General features: G+C 38.3%; 1 protein-coding gene across 4 annotated transcripts in view; it reads left to right on the forward strand.

The window, feature by feature from the left end:
- LOC136857975 (solute carrier family 35 member F3) overlaps positions 1–15081 on the forward strand; it is a 406908-nt gene that overhangs the window by 335631 nt on the left and 56196 nt on the right. For 3 of the 4 annotated variants that reach the window (XM_067137123.2, XM_067137124.2, XM_067137121.2), the window contains exon 11: positions 8009–8038. The exons of the other annotated variant lie outside the window; for it this stretch is intronic. In XM_067137123.2, coding sequence (XP_066993224.1) covers positions 8009–8038 — 30 coding nt within the window. The remainder of the gene's footprint in view (positions 1–8008; positions 8039–15081) is intronic. 4 annotated transcript variants of the gene reach the window in all.

Consider the following 15081-nt stretch of genomic DNA (forward strand, 5'->3'; position numbering starts at 1 on the left):
CCAAGCTTTCTTACCCCCCCCCCCCTTAAAATCAATAGCCCAGCTAGATCAACCCCACTAACCTCGAAGACTGACGAATCTTTCACTCTATCTTCTGGCAATGGTGCAGGATCTACATAAATTTTCTTCGACTCAAATCGTCGACATTTGACACATTTTGTGATCACCCTCCGTACTGTCTTCCGACCTCTTAAAATTCAGTATTCTTCCCTTAATATTCTAAGTAACACCTCAACACCCACATGAGAATATTGTATGTGGTAGTCTCGGATTAGAATCTTCACAAGTTTGTGACTGGATGGCAGAACATTGGGATATCTAAAATTTTCCTCACCTTCTCTTTGAACAATTTTAATCTTCAACCTCAGAAGACCATCTTGGTCCACAAAGGTTAAAGGGAGTTCAGTCATCGTCTTTCAGTTTCTTTCAGAACCCCTGTCTGGACAAGATGCAGGAGCGTTCTTTCCGCCTGTGCTAGTTCTGAAGCAGAGAGATCACCCCCACTTTCACAACTGCTATGTTTCAATGATTTTCCAACAAATCACAATATCCATTGTATGAGCCTGACAATTTGAGAAAACTTGGAAAATTTTCTTAGGTACCAGGCATCTCCATTCTTTGCTGAGGTATTGATCGATGATGGAGATATTTTTCTTCTCTCTTGTTTGATGATGTCATCATCCACGTTGATCTCTGATGTTGGCCATTCCCCTTCTGTCAATTCAACTAGTGAGGACCCTCCCACCATTTGGAGTTTATAAGGACTTCTACGGAACAGCCTTGAGATGGAAGGTCAGCTGGGTTCTGCTCCCCAGGAACATGCCTCCAGTCTTCTTGTCTCATCAGAGATCTAATCTCCTTCACTCAATTGTTCATAAATACTCCCCATGACTCATCTCTCTTGATCCAATACAATGCCGCTGAAGAGTCCATCCAATAAAACCCAGAGATGTTCAAGTTCAGACTTTCTCTGACCGAGCTTGCTAGTCGACTACCAATACAACATGCCAGGAGTTCCAATCGTGGCATCGAAATTTCCTTGAGTGGTGAAACCCTATTTCTTTGCCATGATCAGCTGAACAGAAACAATCTCTTCAGTACCAGTACAGCTTCATATGAAGACAGCTGCAGCATAAGCACTCTGGCTGGCATCACAAAATGTATGTAAACTCCAGGTTTGTTTAGACCTGCTTACTACGAAATGTCTCGGTATTTTCACTTCAGATAGTCACCAAACTTCAGCTTCCCATTTTCTAAACTTCTTCTGTACATCCTCTGGCAATGGATCATCCCACCCCATCTTCGAATTCCAGCTATTATGAATGAGAAGTTTAGGGAATAGGGTCAGAGTACTTGAAAAACCAATGGGATCAAAAATCCTCTGCGTAGATGACAAGATTTTTCTTTGTGTAACACATCCAGTCTCATTTTGAAGCCTCACATCACAGTACAATACATCTTCTTCCTTGTCCCACAATAATCCACAAACAGGAGATATCTTCTCAAACGTACTCTCTTTTCCCCTTGAGGTGCATTCCCAGCCATAGTTCAAATCTGGCTCCTGAAAGTAGTTTCATAGATTTCCCAACAAATTGGGTCATTTCCTCCTCTGAATCAAGGGATGTTACGCAGTTGTCAACATAGAATGAGCTCATTAATAGTTGTGCTGTTTCTTGCAGTTCAGGAGGGCTGTTTTCCAAATGGAGATCAAGAACAGCACTCAACAAGAATGAACTACACTTGAGCCCAAATACAACTCTTCGATATCAGATTATCTTGAATTTCTTCATGGAGGAATCCTCCCACCATAGGAATCTCAAGAAATCTCTGTCTGAAGGAGCAACAGAAATTTGCAAAATTTGTCCAAAATGACTCCAATTTCACGATGGTAAAACCTGACGAGAATAGGTAGAATTTGTTCCAATAGATTTCTCCAGGCACTCATTCAGAGATGGACTTTCCTTCCCCCGGCAAGAAGCATCAAATACGGGTCTTAATGGTGTGGTTGAATTCTCTTTGAATACACCTCTGTGAGGTAAATAGTGACATTTATTTTCAAGGTCTTGAAAGAGTACCTCTTCAATCACCCCTTCTTGAAGCCATTCCTGATACTTGTTGCCACTCAACAGTTTATTAGTTGTCGTCCTGCACCTCTTCTCAGCAATTTCCAAATTGTCATGGAGCTCCTCAGATACCTCATTCCATGGTAGATGGACTTCGTAACGGCCATCCTCGTTGATTGAGACAGTCTTCTTAAAATGATCCAAGGTAGCCATTTCTATTTCTTCCTTTGATGTCTACTCAGCAGGATCCCTAATTCCCAGGGTGTCCAACTTTCATAAATCAGTGATTGCAGTGTTTAAAGTCAACATTGACGATACCACCATGCTGGACGAGTCTGAGAGACTGTTCAAAGATAGCCTCCCCATAACAACCCACCCAAGTCAAGTCTCAACAGCCACTGGTCCACATCCCATGTTTTTATTCTTCCAGTGAGAAGTGTTCCGTAGGTGTCCGCTCCTAAAAGAAGTTCAATTTCAGGTGTCCCTTCTCCAGAATCAGAGAGGAATATTCTATTTTTTTTAGTTCTTTCATCCAAGGATCACTTTGGATTCTAGGGACAGTACCACAAATAATCGGTTGATCCAGTACAGGGATGTTACATGTGTACCTGCCATCTAAACTGCTCAACTGTATTTGATAATTAAAATGTACATGCTCTTTTGATTCAGTTCCTCTGAACAGAGCATGAATCATGTTTTCAGATCCTGATGGTTCCAGTTTGATGGTATCTACCAGTTTCTTTAATCTATATGATCGCTGTGATCCACTATCTATGAGTGCTCTTACTACCCGATCCCCTTTCCTTCCTATGATCTTCACCAACAAGGTAGTCCGACTCGTTGGCTGAATGGTCAGCGTACTGGCCTTCGGTTCAGAGGGTCCCGGGTTCGATTCCCGGCCGGGTGGGGGATTTTAACCTTCATTGGTTAATTACAATGGCCCGGGGGCTGGGTGTTTGTGCTGTCCCCAACATCCCTGCAACTCACACACCACACATAACACTATCCTCCACCACAATAACACGCAGTTACCTACACATGGCAGATGCCGCCCACCCTCATCGGAGGGTCTGCCTTACAAGGGTTGCACTCGGCTAGAAATAGCCACACGAAATATATACCAACAAGGTCTGCAGAAGAACATCCTGGCTACAGTTTTGGTTAACCAAGGTAGCACTGGCACCTTCCTTTTCATCTTGTGTTTCTTCCACGTTTTCCTTGGAATTATTTGAAAGTAATGTTGGGCACATTAGAATAACATGTTTCTTTCCACAGAAGTGACACAGTACATTACCCATACAGATCTTTGTACCATGACCAGGTCTCAAGAACTGAAAACAATACCCTGCTTTCATCAAAATATTCTTTCTTTCCACTAGAGTCATCTTCTGTGCCTTGAAGCACTCTTTTCTCTCATGAGATTTTTTGCAGAATACACATACATTTCCAGGATCTTTAATGTCTCTTGTGAACAGACTACTAGCAGTGGCCATGTTTTCTACTTCATTTAACCTAAGTTTCTACTTTGTAGGCTTCTGATTTGCTGTACTAAATCCTCCTTGGGCAAGTGCTACCCTCTGTTCACCTTCCACTTCATTCTTGAGAAATAAAGTCAGTTGTGAGAGTTTGTCACAGTATAAATCCTCGGTAGAGTCACTAACAGGGTGATGGACAGAATTTCTAAGCCATATTCTCAGCTAGTCTTCAGTAGAGATGACTCAAGTAACGGAAACAAGAATGCTGAGTACTTGTCAGCAGTCATGCCCAGAGATTCAAGTGATCGAAGGTGGGATTCTAAGCAATTGTAGAGCTGTAGGAGGGTCAGTCTTTGTGTTGAAGAAACATTTTGAATCACAAGTCCAAATAGTTCACGAACATAAAATTCTACGAGTAATTCTTCTTTTCCGAATCTACTTTCAAGACACTGAACTGCACTATCATAATTTTTAGCTCTTGGAGGGAAACTAGTTACCACCTCCCTAGCTCTGCTTCCTTCAACAGTACATTGGATCAAATATTGAAATTTATCTTCTTTTCTATGTCTGAGTTGTCATGAATTCGACGGAACTGGCTCCAAAACCCTAACCAGTCCCTAACCTCTCCAGAAAATTTTCGAAGTTCAATTTTCGGTAGTTTGAGTTTTTTCTGTGAGAAACCTATGAAATAATCACTCGATATTTGATTTCCTTCATTTGTACGTTATGTTAATACAACACACTCCATTCTCTGACGAGCTTCATCTACTTTATCAAGATATTCATTCACTTTATCATATACATTTGTGTATCATTCTTCGTCACTGTCATCAAGAAGCACTTCTAATATTTTCTCATCGGCATCCTTCAGTTCATTTTCTAGTTGTTCTAGTTTAGTGAAATGCAATCTTACCTTGTTTGGGTCTGTTTCCGCCATCACCGCATCGTATATTTTTGTGAATATAACACGTATTGGTTTTCTCGATTTAATCAACTTATCCATTTCAAATTACTGCTTTGTTCATGTCCAGTCGCGGTCGCCACTAATGTTATGTCGAACCCGAAAATCAACCCGATAAAACGGAATTCGTCTGATAGTTACACAGGTGTTGCCTTTTACTATTTTCCACAAACTTAAAACTTGATTTACATCGTTCTTTCTTTTTTTTTTTCTTTTCAAAACAATCTGTTCTCCAGCCAAAGAGTACAAAATCTGGTAAGTGCATTCCATTTAGTCTCTGGATGTAACACATGCTATATACTAGTAACTTTGCCCCTGCTATCTTCATCCATTTTCTGTGTGAAAAATCTCCTAACTCTCTGTCTTCTCTTCTTGGACTATCCTTTTGACTTTCAGCTTCTTATCACAGTACACCTCTTCACGGTCTTTGATCTTTGTCTTATCCCTTACAAGTCTCGATTTTATTTTCTCTCGGTATTTTTTTTTTCCTATGATGGCTGCTCTCACAATTTTCATTCCGCCATGATGTTTGCTTTTCCATCACAATCACATTTGTCTTTTCACAGACTCTAATTGCTTCATGTACTAGTACATTTTTTAGTCTGGTCCATTCTTCATTTCTGGTCTTCACTTCATTTCTTGGTAAGTGACCTCTTATCCAGTAGTCTCAATTTTTGGAAGCCTTTCAAATCTGCTACTAATAATCAATGGTCACTGTCAAGAATCTAACTAGGTATTACTTTGACATCTGTCATAAACCTACTCCTATTTCTTTGTCTGTGATAACATAATCTATTACAGTCTTACGCTGTCCATCATTATCATCATTTCTTCGCACCAGCAAGCCAGGTGCGGTTGTGTACAAGCATCCTTCAGTTTGTCCTGTCCATTCACAGATGATGATGTTCATATTTCCTGACTTAATTTCTTGACCTTTTGACTGACCTTTTTCTTGAATCAGCTGTTTTTCTCCACCAAGCCATTCCTCATGCATAAGTCCAGGAGATATTCCCCTCTTTGTTCATTCCATTATATCCATGTGTTCCCAGCACCTTTTCATATCCAACTCTGTCTGTCCTAGTCTGTGCATTCAGGTCTCCTATGATGATGACTCTAGCTTCTTCAAGTATCAGGTTTTTATCATCTTAATTCCACCCAATTTGTGGTGCATACACTTGTACCTGTGTTAGCTTTTACTTTTCTAGATGCACAGTCACTTTTATTATTCTTTCATTGATGTACTGGATGTCAGTGATTCTTTCTAGATCATTTACCATGATGAATCCATCTCTATTCCTCATCTCTTTGTTGTTGTTGCTGTTGCTGTTGTTGTCATCGTCATCATCCTGCCAGTGTAGGGTATACTCAACTTCTTCGTCCATTTACTTTTACTTTTCCATTTGGTGTCAATCAGCCCCAAGATTGCTATTTTCTTCTTTCCACCAAGCCAGTCCTCATACAGAAGTTAGAAGTTACACTTTCCTGCAAGGCTGAGCATATTAATGGTCCCAATTTAAGTTTTTTCTGTCTCCTCCAGCGCTGGTGCATGATCACACGGCCCTGTAAATCATCAGCACATAAACCATTATAACTGGCATAGGTCTGCACATGCTGGCATCTTAGCTGGGTATTGCGTGTTCCAAGACTCTTATTTGAATTAAAGGCATACTTTTATAACTCCCTTACTGACTTTCTACTTCAAACATAATTTTTTTTTTTTTTTTTTTGGTTTAACTCTCTTGTCTGTAGCAGTCCCCTGTCACACCTGACAGACACCAGCTTTCCTGTGAATTTATGTGGCATTTCTTCCACAAAAGCTTGAACAACTTCCTAAGGGATAACTATTTCATCTATAGCTGTTGGCTCTTCCTTAGTTTGTCACGTTTGATATTGGCTGCCCAAACTTCAGCCAAACAGTTGCAGGTCTGTCTACTGTCATTATATGGTAGCAGGGTATTCCTGACCTGACCTGATCTGACACAATGGCAACAAAAACAACAACAACAACCACAACATATGTACATTTTGTTCAAATTACTCACCTTCAAGTAAAAGACTGAATATATTACAATTTGTGTCATTCAGCAAAATATTCTAAGTAGAGCTAAGCAGAAAGTATTGGATGTGTATAGGATTCAAAATGAAATCCTGTCAGTTTCTTAAAGGAAGTAATGTTCATTTTGATTCAGAAACCAACACAACATGCTTGTCCCTTATGTTAAATTCAATGTTAACATTCTTTAAAATTTATCCATACTTGTGATGAATGTTCTTTGAGAGTCCAGCCTGTAGTACAACTTTTATATTAACATTTCTAGAACTGCTATGATAAGAAATTAAATATTCTACTCATTGACTAATGGTCCATATTCCCTTCAAAATAGTCCCTTCCACAGGCAAGCCACCGCTACTAGAACCATTGTTTGAGATGTTTTGGAAGCAGCTTTAGAAAGCTAGTATCTGCAGCTTATATGTCACGTCCTTCTGGATAGCTCCTATATCCTTATGCAACCTTCCTTTCACCAGAGAAACCACATGTACCAGAAGCACCTTCATTCACGAACAATGACCATGAGTCTGGAAGTCTTAGTAATTTATGTTAAAGGTTATACATTTAGAGAACATTGCAGATATAGGTGAACCACCTCTAAGTTGAATATGTGGATCTCTTCCATCATATCTGATTGGAGGAAATTGACAACCTTTACCTATCTTGAAAGCAGGGTGATGTGGATATGAGTTCAGAAAACTGAGAAAATGTCTTGTATTCTCACCTACCAGTCCAATGTTTTGGTAAGGCAGGTAACTTATGAAATAGATATAGAAAGTAAAAATTATGCAGCACTTATTTAAAACTAAAACTGATTCTTTAGCAGACTAATCTGAACACTGTTCATGCAGCCTTTTTTGTATTCATATGGGAAATCCATAATGGTAATATTTAATAGGAATTCTCAAGAAATTATAGCCATGAGATGATTAGTTTGTGATATTTTGCAGATAGATAGCCCAAATTTATATTTCAGTCATTAATATCAAAGTCACCATCATAAAAAATGAAAATAGACATTCATTTGAGTAGTTGCACTATATGTATGAGTTTATTAGAAAGGAATCCCATAAATCTCTCTCAAATAGTACAAAGGGCCCAAAGCTACAACATAACTTCATCATTTAATGTAAAAGTATGTCATATATTTCATCTTTTTAAGAATCATCAGTACTGTTTAAATTTGTACCAAAGTAGGCTTTCAGTTCCACTTTTTTCCATACTGACCAAAGTATTGTAGGTTCTAATGCAATATCTGTGTGAGTAATACCAGTACCGGTAACTATCATACTGCTTTTCCTTCCATTTTTCTTCCACATTTATCACATTGCTAAATGACACAGGAGTGAAAGATGTATATACTGTACATACTGTGAGTTCTGCCTAGTTTCATGCACCCTTTGCACCCCCCTTCTTTCTCTTAGCAAGCATCACCATGCCAAATTCTCTATTGTTGCAGAAATCTCATCATGTTGAGTCACAGTGCAAGGTAAGTTTAGTTGCTTGGAAGTATGCCTACTGCACATTTAAATGGCATGTTGGAGAATAATTTTACTGAATGCTGAATTGAATTCATTCTGATATGTACTGTAACAACAGTTATAAAATGTTCTACTTTTTATATGCATCATTTGGTATGCTCGAGGAATGCTGTACTTAATGCATGTATTATTCTTTTTGTGTACAACTTGCCAGGTTCCTTTGTCATTCAACAGAAATTCTTTCTCTCTTAAAGAAGAAGAATTTTGTTCACTGAGAAAGGATATTAACAAAAGAAATAACAAATAAATATTAATTATGCCAAATAATGTTAGCAAACATTTAAAATATCTTATATAAGTTACTCTGCAAAATAAGAGAAAAAGAACTTTATTCACAAGGAAAAGAATCCATTCAGGACTACATTGAGGAATATTCATAAGAACATAGGTAATTCGAAAGTTCTGGAAATCTGTTTGTGAATCTACTTCTGAATAAAAAGTGAACTTGTATGTTAAATAGGTACCTATCTAACTTAGAATTTTAGAAGTATAGTTGCTAGAAAAGAAGTAACTTACAAAAATGTGTTTGTAAATATTGGGTGGGTAAATAAAACTAGCCCGAAAATATTTATAAGACTGACGCGGAATTGACTCTTGTTAATGAACAGCAGAACTGTCCATTACAGGAAATGCTGTAAACTGCGATTTTGATGCGCCAATTAGTTGCTGTCATATGTCTGTATGTGTGTATCTCCTAAACACGTGAAGGTTTGTCTGGACACTTTAGCGCATGCAAAACAGTGAATTCATAAGGATAGAGAAGCAGGTTCTTTTTTTATAGTGTTTTGACATTGAGATTTCATCGGACTTCATTCCAGAGTTCACTCGTTCACTTGAGCAATGTTTTCTAGTGTTCAAACTCTTTTCGGATAGTTACGATTTTTATTTGCTACAGAGCCCATTTTGCCACTACGTTTTGCATTCCAGATTTTGCTGAAGGTTTTGCCAAAACACTTACAGTCTTTAACTTTTGTGCAAACAGATCTGCACAGGTTTTCCATGAATCATGTTTTTCACATAACACTAGACAATGAACATGCGTTGTTTTATCGTGAGCACCATTTTGTATTGCAATCAACTGGTCATTAAACACGTCTGCTCCTCTCACTCACTCACACGTAATGACACAGCAACGTACTTGGGACAGAGCATGCAGAGACATGTGACATCAACCGACTGGTGCATCAGAATGACAGTCCCAACATTTCCTGTGATGGGCAGTTCTCCTGTTCATTAACAAGGGTTAATTCTGCCTCAGTCTTATAAATATTTTCTAGGACAGTTTTATTTTGTCCACCTTGTATATGCTATATACGTAAGAGTTATAATATGAAATGTTATCTACACATCAGTACATCTTATATTTGAACATAAAAATTGACTACAGAAGGAAATAGGACCACTTTCACCATATAAAATAATATTGAACTGATTTTCATCACTATCTATATATATATATTTTATTGAAAGACTTGTAAGTGATTGATTTAGTAACATACTTTATGCCAATCAATTTTTATGTTCAGAGTTGTACGTAGAATTCTCTTCTAGATGAAGTTTAGACTATCTTTGATGTAGATATTCATATATCTTATTGCATATAAATACCAGTAATTATTTTGTCCATTTATTTCTAGCTGTGGTTAGTTACTGGTAATCTATATTAATTTATTCCTTGTTCATTTACAGGTGTTGGTAAAATATTCTATTTTTGTTTAAAATTTGATTAGCGCTTTAATCTCTTCAGTCACTTGAACTTATGATCATTATCAGGGCTGTTGATTATTCAGCAACTCTTCATAAAGATGCAATTAGAGTTTGGATTTCTATGACCTAAAAACTCTGGAAATGTGCATGCACTTATGCTCTAAAAAGATACCAAAGTACAACACAAAAACTTGGAAATATGATGCAATTCAGAATTTGTGAAGTATGATTAAAGACTAGGAACATAGTACAAACAAAGAACATAGTACAAACTGCTTAGAGGAGGCGATTTTGTTTTAAATTTCATTTTTACAAAGAAAAAAGTGAATATGAACTCGTATTGGCCACAGGAGATCATTCACCATACTAAAAAAATATGTATCAAATTTTCCTTTTGGGAAATCAAATGATCATAAATATGTCTTTCAATAAATGAAATGCAAATTGAACATCACATTATTGCTAGGTAATATTGAGTCACATTTCGTATCGCTAATTTTGTGACACAAATTTTCAGATGACACCCAGACTTAATGTCAAAATAGAATAAAAATATAACATGCCATAGGGTCGGTGGATGCAGAGTGGGTCTCAGCCCACAAGTGGCCACGGCTCGTCTGTAGTCCGACAGCTCTGCACTCCAAATTGCCCAACCGAGCAGAGGAGGGGTGGCCACAGCTCTACCGAGGCTCTATGCCTCTGTAATTGGGAGATGGAGAGGGGCTGGTCCCCACCGTTAGCTGTCCTGAGAATGGTTTTCCATTCTCCTGCAGTAAGGCAAATGCCGGGACAGTTACTACTATACACCATGACCGCCAACCCTCTCGCCTTTTCCACACACATCCTTCTCTGATACATATCTCCTGGCCTAAAAGACGCATCACCATTTAGGAGGCCCACCTCCCCCTTCAGGGGAAGAATGAAAACATTTAGTAGTAGTTAGTAACATCTCATGGAAATCCAAGCCCTAGTCATGACCCATTCATGAAATTCATACCAGCTGTGTATTCACTGATAAGATATTCTTATTCAGAGACAACTTTATATGTTGATTGAATGCAGAGTAATTAAAGTCTCATTTAAGTTTTATTTAAGTAACGGAAAGAAACAAACAACTATCTCTTCTTCCATTCTCAAAAATTGTATTTCTCACTTTCAACAGGAGAGCAGACATCGAGACTCACTGAGGTACTATCTAACAGATGTTCAGTCTTGATGTCGATAGTGTAGAATAAAAGGAGAGTTGGGTAAACACAGGAAAAGGGATCAGACAATATGATAAGGAAGAGTACAGATGGTAAGAGACTAGGAACACTGTACAAACACAGAAGGAGAAAAGAAATCCATAGGTGATGGGGAGGAACACACTAGTGAGAAGCAAGGCTATAATCACAGAGAGAAAGATAGGAATTTGGATTGGAATACATTCAAATTACACCTATGTTTATTCTATTATACCAGGTGCATAAAATTTTGCCGGTTTTTGTGGTAAAGAGAACATGTAACTTTCAAGGGAAATTCATTTTTTCTTTATTTAAATTATTGGTCATCGCCTTCTACACATTTCGCCCATCTTTCAGGTAAGTTATGAATACCATGCCAAAAAATCTGCTTGTCTTTAACAGCAAACCATTCGTCGAGCCATTTTCCAACTTCCTCAAAATTACTGAAGTGCTGCTCTGTGAGCGTTTGGCCCATTGATGCGAAGAGGTGATAGTCAGATGGCACCAGGTTGGGGGAGTACGGTGGGTGCAGAAGGGTGTCCCATCCAAGTGATTTCGAGGTGTCTTTAACTGGTTTTACTGTGTGAGACGGCACATTGTCATGTAACAAAATCTCTTTGCCATGTCTTCTGGCCCATTCCAGTCGTCTTTTGATCAATGCGTAATTTTAATTAATTATTTGTTAGCGATAGCATTGTGCATTAATGGTTTCATCCAGTAACGCCTGCAATTGCTCGTCTTCACACTTTCATGGACTACCACTGTCTTTCACATTGAAATCACCACATTTAAATTGTCAAAACCATGTCTCACATATTCTAATCGATGGAGCGTATTCACCATATATTTGTACCAGCAAACAATGACTTTCCACAGCCTTTTCCTTTTGATTCAATAATAAAAGCAATGCATGCTACAAATGTTCTTTCTCAGGCACAAAAGTCGACATGAACACTGAACGATACAACACAGACACTAGTGTTTGGTGGACTCAACTTGTGTGTGTTGGTAGGTACATGTCAGACAAACAAACTGACGTATTTGTCAAATTCATATGTTGCTTACTGTTCGCTGTGAAATCGGGAAAGACTTATGTATACACCTGGTATGCCTTTGTTGGCGGGACCTAGTGTTTACAGTGCACTATGTCTTCTGGTATAGGCTAGAGCAATTTTGTTACTTTCATAGATCTGTCTCTGTCTTATCCTTGGCTTTGACAATCTGAAAGTGACTGTGGTATGCGTGATGCTTGTAATGCCAATCCTTATGCAGCCAGTCCCTGCTATGAATGGTGTGAAAATGTTGCTCATAGGGTCGGTTGGTGTATGCATTTCAGTGGGCTTGGCAGACTGATATGTAATAGCAACTCTGGCTCGGTGAGGAAAGCAACGGGAAACTACCTCATTCCTCATTTCCCTAGCACGCCTCTTCAATGATGCCTAGGCCATCTATGATAGCTGATGGCAGAGCTGTTGAGGATCCCACCAGCGGCATCACTGATGGACTGAACATACATACATATATCTGGTATATGTTCCTAAGCAAGTTGTTACCTTTCTACTTGCAGTATTAAAGAAGGGTTCATTTAGTAAGTTTACTTTAGTAGCCTATCTTGAACTTCAGCAGTACAAAAATTTCAGCAAATATTCAAATATTTCCAGCATTCTTGCAAGATTTAGGATCCTTTCAAAACTTGAGAAAGTTTGGAGGGTACCTTTATGATCTTCACTTTTTCTTCTAGAGCTACTGGTACCTACGTACTCACAGCCTTTACAGAATTTCAAATACTTTACATTGTTAAAATTATTTACTGTTCAAAAATGAGCTTCCAAATGTGTCATTTTATGTGAACAAATCGTGGACCTAGTACCCACATATTATACAGAATCCAAACCATAGATTTCCATTTCAAAAATTCCACATGTATTGATCAATATTGGAACTGCAGCCACAATGGTGAGAAGGTGACAATGAAGTCACTGGGCTATCATACTGTCAGAATACATATTGGGAAAATAATCAACAAAATTATCAAGAGAGGGCTGTATGTAACCCTATACCTAATAAATAAGGCTTGGATAATTATGTGCTTAATTTTTTTATTTATATTTAAATTACTTACATAATTTTGCCATTTTGATCATTAAATACATATTGCGCCGTTCCCGCGTCCAGGCATGGACACAAGAGATCCTGACTAGCTCTAAATTCAATTAATCCGGTGACCAAGTTTTACGGGTGTGAGTTCCGTAATAGAAAAACGTCCAGGTAATGGTAGTTTCTAACTAACGCAGAAAGACGTCTCTAACTCGTAACTAGTTAGATACCACCCTCTTATTAGCTCTTAGAGAAATTGTCGTCGATTGAAACAACTACAGTCTTACCACTACTTCTTATTCTAAGAACACAGAGAAAGAATGTTCAGGTTTCACCATTCCAAATTTATTTTAAATATTAACTCAAACATTCAAGAAAATTATCTCAAACTTTGCCAATGAAATAGTTCTTGAAGTGAGAGATTCACTGTCATCCCTATAGTCTATATCCGTCAATGACATTTCAGAAAAATTACATCTTCCGAATTCATCCTAAATAAATGTCTTCTCGGATTACATTATTTCCTTTCATAAGTCCATTGATCTCAAAATCATGAATTATTAGAATAAATACTAGGTAACATCTGGGAAACTTTGAAAAAGATATGTTTTCCTTCGTATACAACTCACTTACGAAGTTGGGCGACAATAAAATAAATTAATGTGAATGCAGTTAATTGTATTTACATGTGCCGTACTGGCAAGAAAATAAACATTAAAATCAAGTATACTAAGAATATGGGATGCATCCTCAAAGAAGAAAAATAAAAATTGTATTAGTTACTATTTACAATATTCCTAGCGATACTCTCTTGAGAAAATAAAGAAACGCTTGTAGAATTGCCGAGTTAATGTTCAGTTCAGGATTGGAGTTCAAGTTGTCTGAATCAATTATTCTTGGAATAAGTAGGCCTATTAGATTCTGTTAGTTACCACCTATTCCTTACTCTTTAAACTGCCGCATTATTTAATTTTCACTGACTGTTTGTCTGGATCACCGCCGTCTCGATCCTCCTATACTGCCTGCTCTATGCGAGCCTTTTTGCGACTACGCTGCGACAAAATTTCTCCGCTAGATGGCAGACATAGACGCACAATGTTCTAAACTTATTCTAATGACGACAGCCTACAAAACACTATGCAGTATGGCCATATGTTCACTGAAGCTCGTAAATTACATCAGTAATATTAAATATCGGCAAAATTACCTGTATGAAGTTGCAGTTGGCCTCTTCATGCACAATTTAAAGATTTCCCTGGACGAAGGCTTGGAGTGGTACCGTACTTTTTGTGTTCTTGCCTACACAATATAAACGAATAGAGGTATTACGAACTTGATTAGGATAATATCACTAACAGTTTGCTAATATTATTTGACCTCACACTGCAAAAAGCACATTCTGAAAGGTTTTCTTTGCTGGTTGTTTTACGTCGCACCGACACAGATAGGTCTTATGGCGGCGATGGGATAGGAAAGGCCTAGGAATGGGAAGGAAGCGGCCTTGTCCTTAATTAAGGTACAGCCCCAGAATTTGCCTGGTGTGAAAATGGGAAACCACGGAAAACCATCTTCAGGGCTGCCAACAGGGGGATTCGAACTCACTATCTTGCGGACGAAGGCTCACAGCTGCGTGCTCTTAACCGCACGACCAACTCGTCCGGTACCTTATTCTGAAAGGGAAGACGTCGCAAGTTCTCGTATTAAGCTCGAACGTTTGAAGGACGTCGACAATAGGGCACAGCAGCTTCAGCGAACTCCTGCATATGCTTCACCAGAGCAACAAAACAAGGTTTTGAATATCGAACTTCTACTCTGTCCTGATGCATAATCAGTTCCATTTAGCGGTTTCGAAGATCTAGGCAATGAGATGTTGCTGACACAAATGCACACTCCATCCTCTCTTCATCAACATGAACCTAGTACCCGCAAATTAGGATTTGATTTCCTGTTTTTAGTTTGATTGG

The sequence above is a fragment of the Anabrus simplex genome, chromosome 1 (assembly GCF_040414725.1).
Source record: "Anabrus simplex isolate iqAnaSimp1 chromosome 1, ASM4041472v1, whole genome shotgun sequence".
Lineage (NCBI taxonomy): Eukaryota > Metazoa > Arthropoda > Insecta > Orthoptera > Tettigoniidae > Anabrus > Anabrus simplex.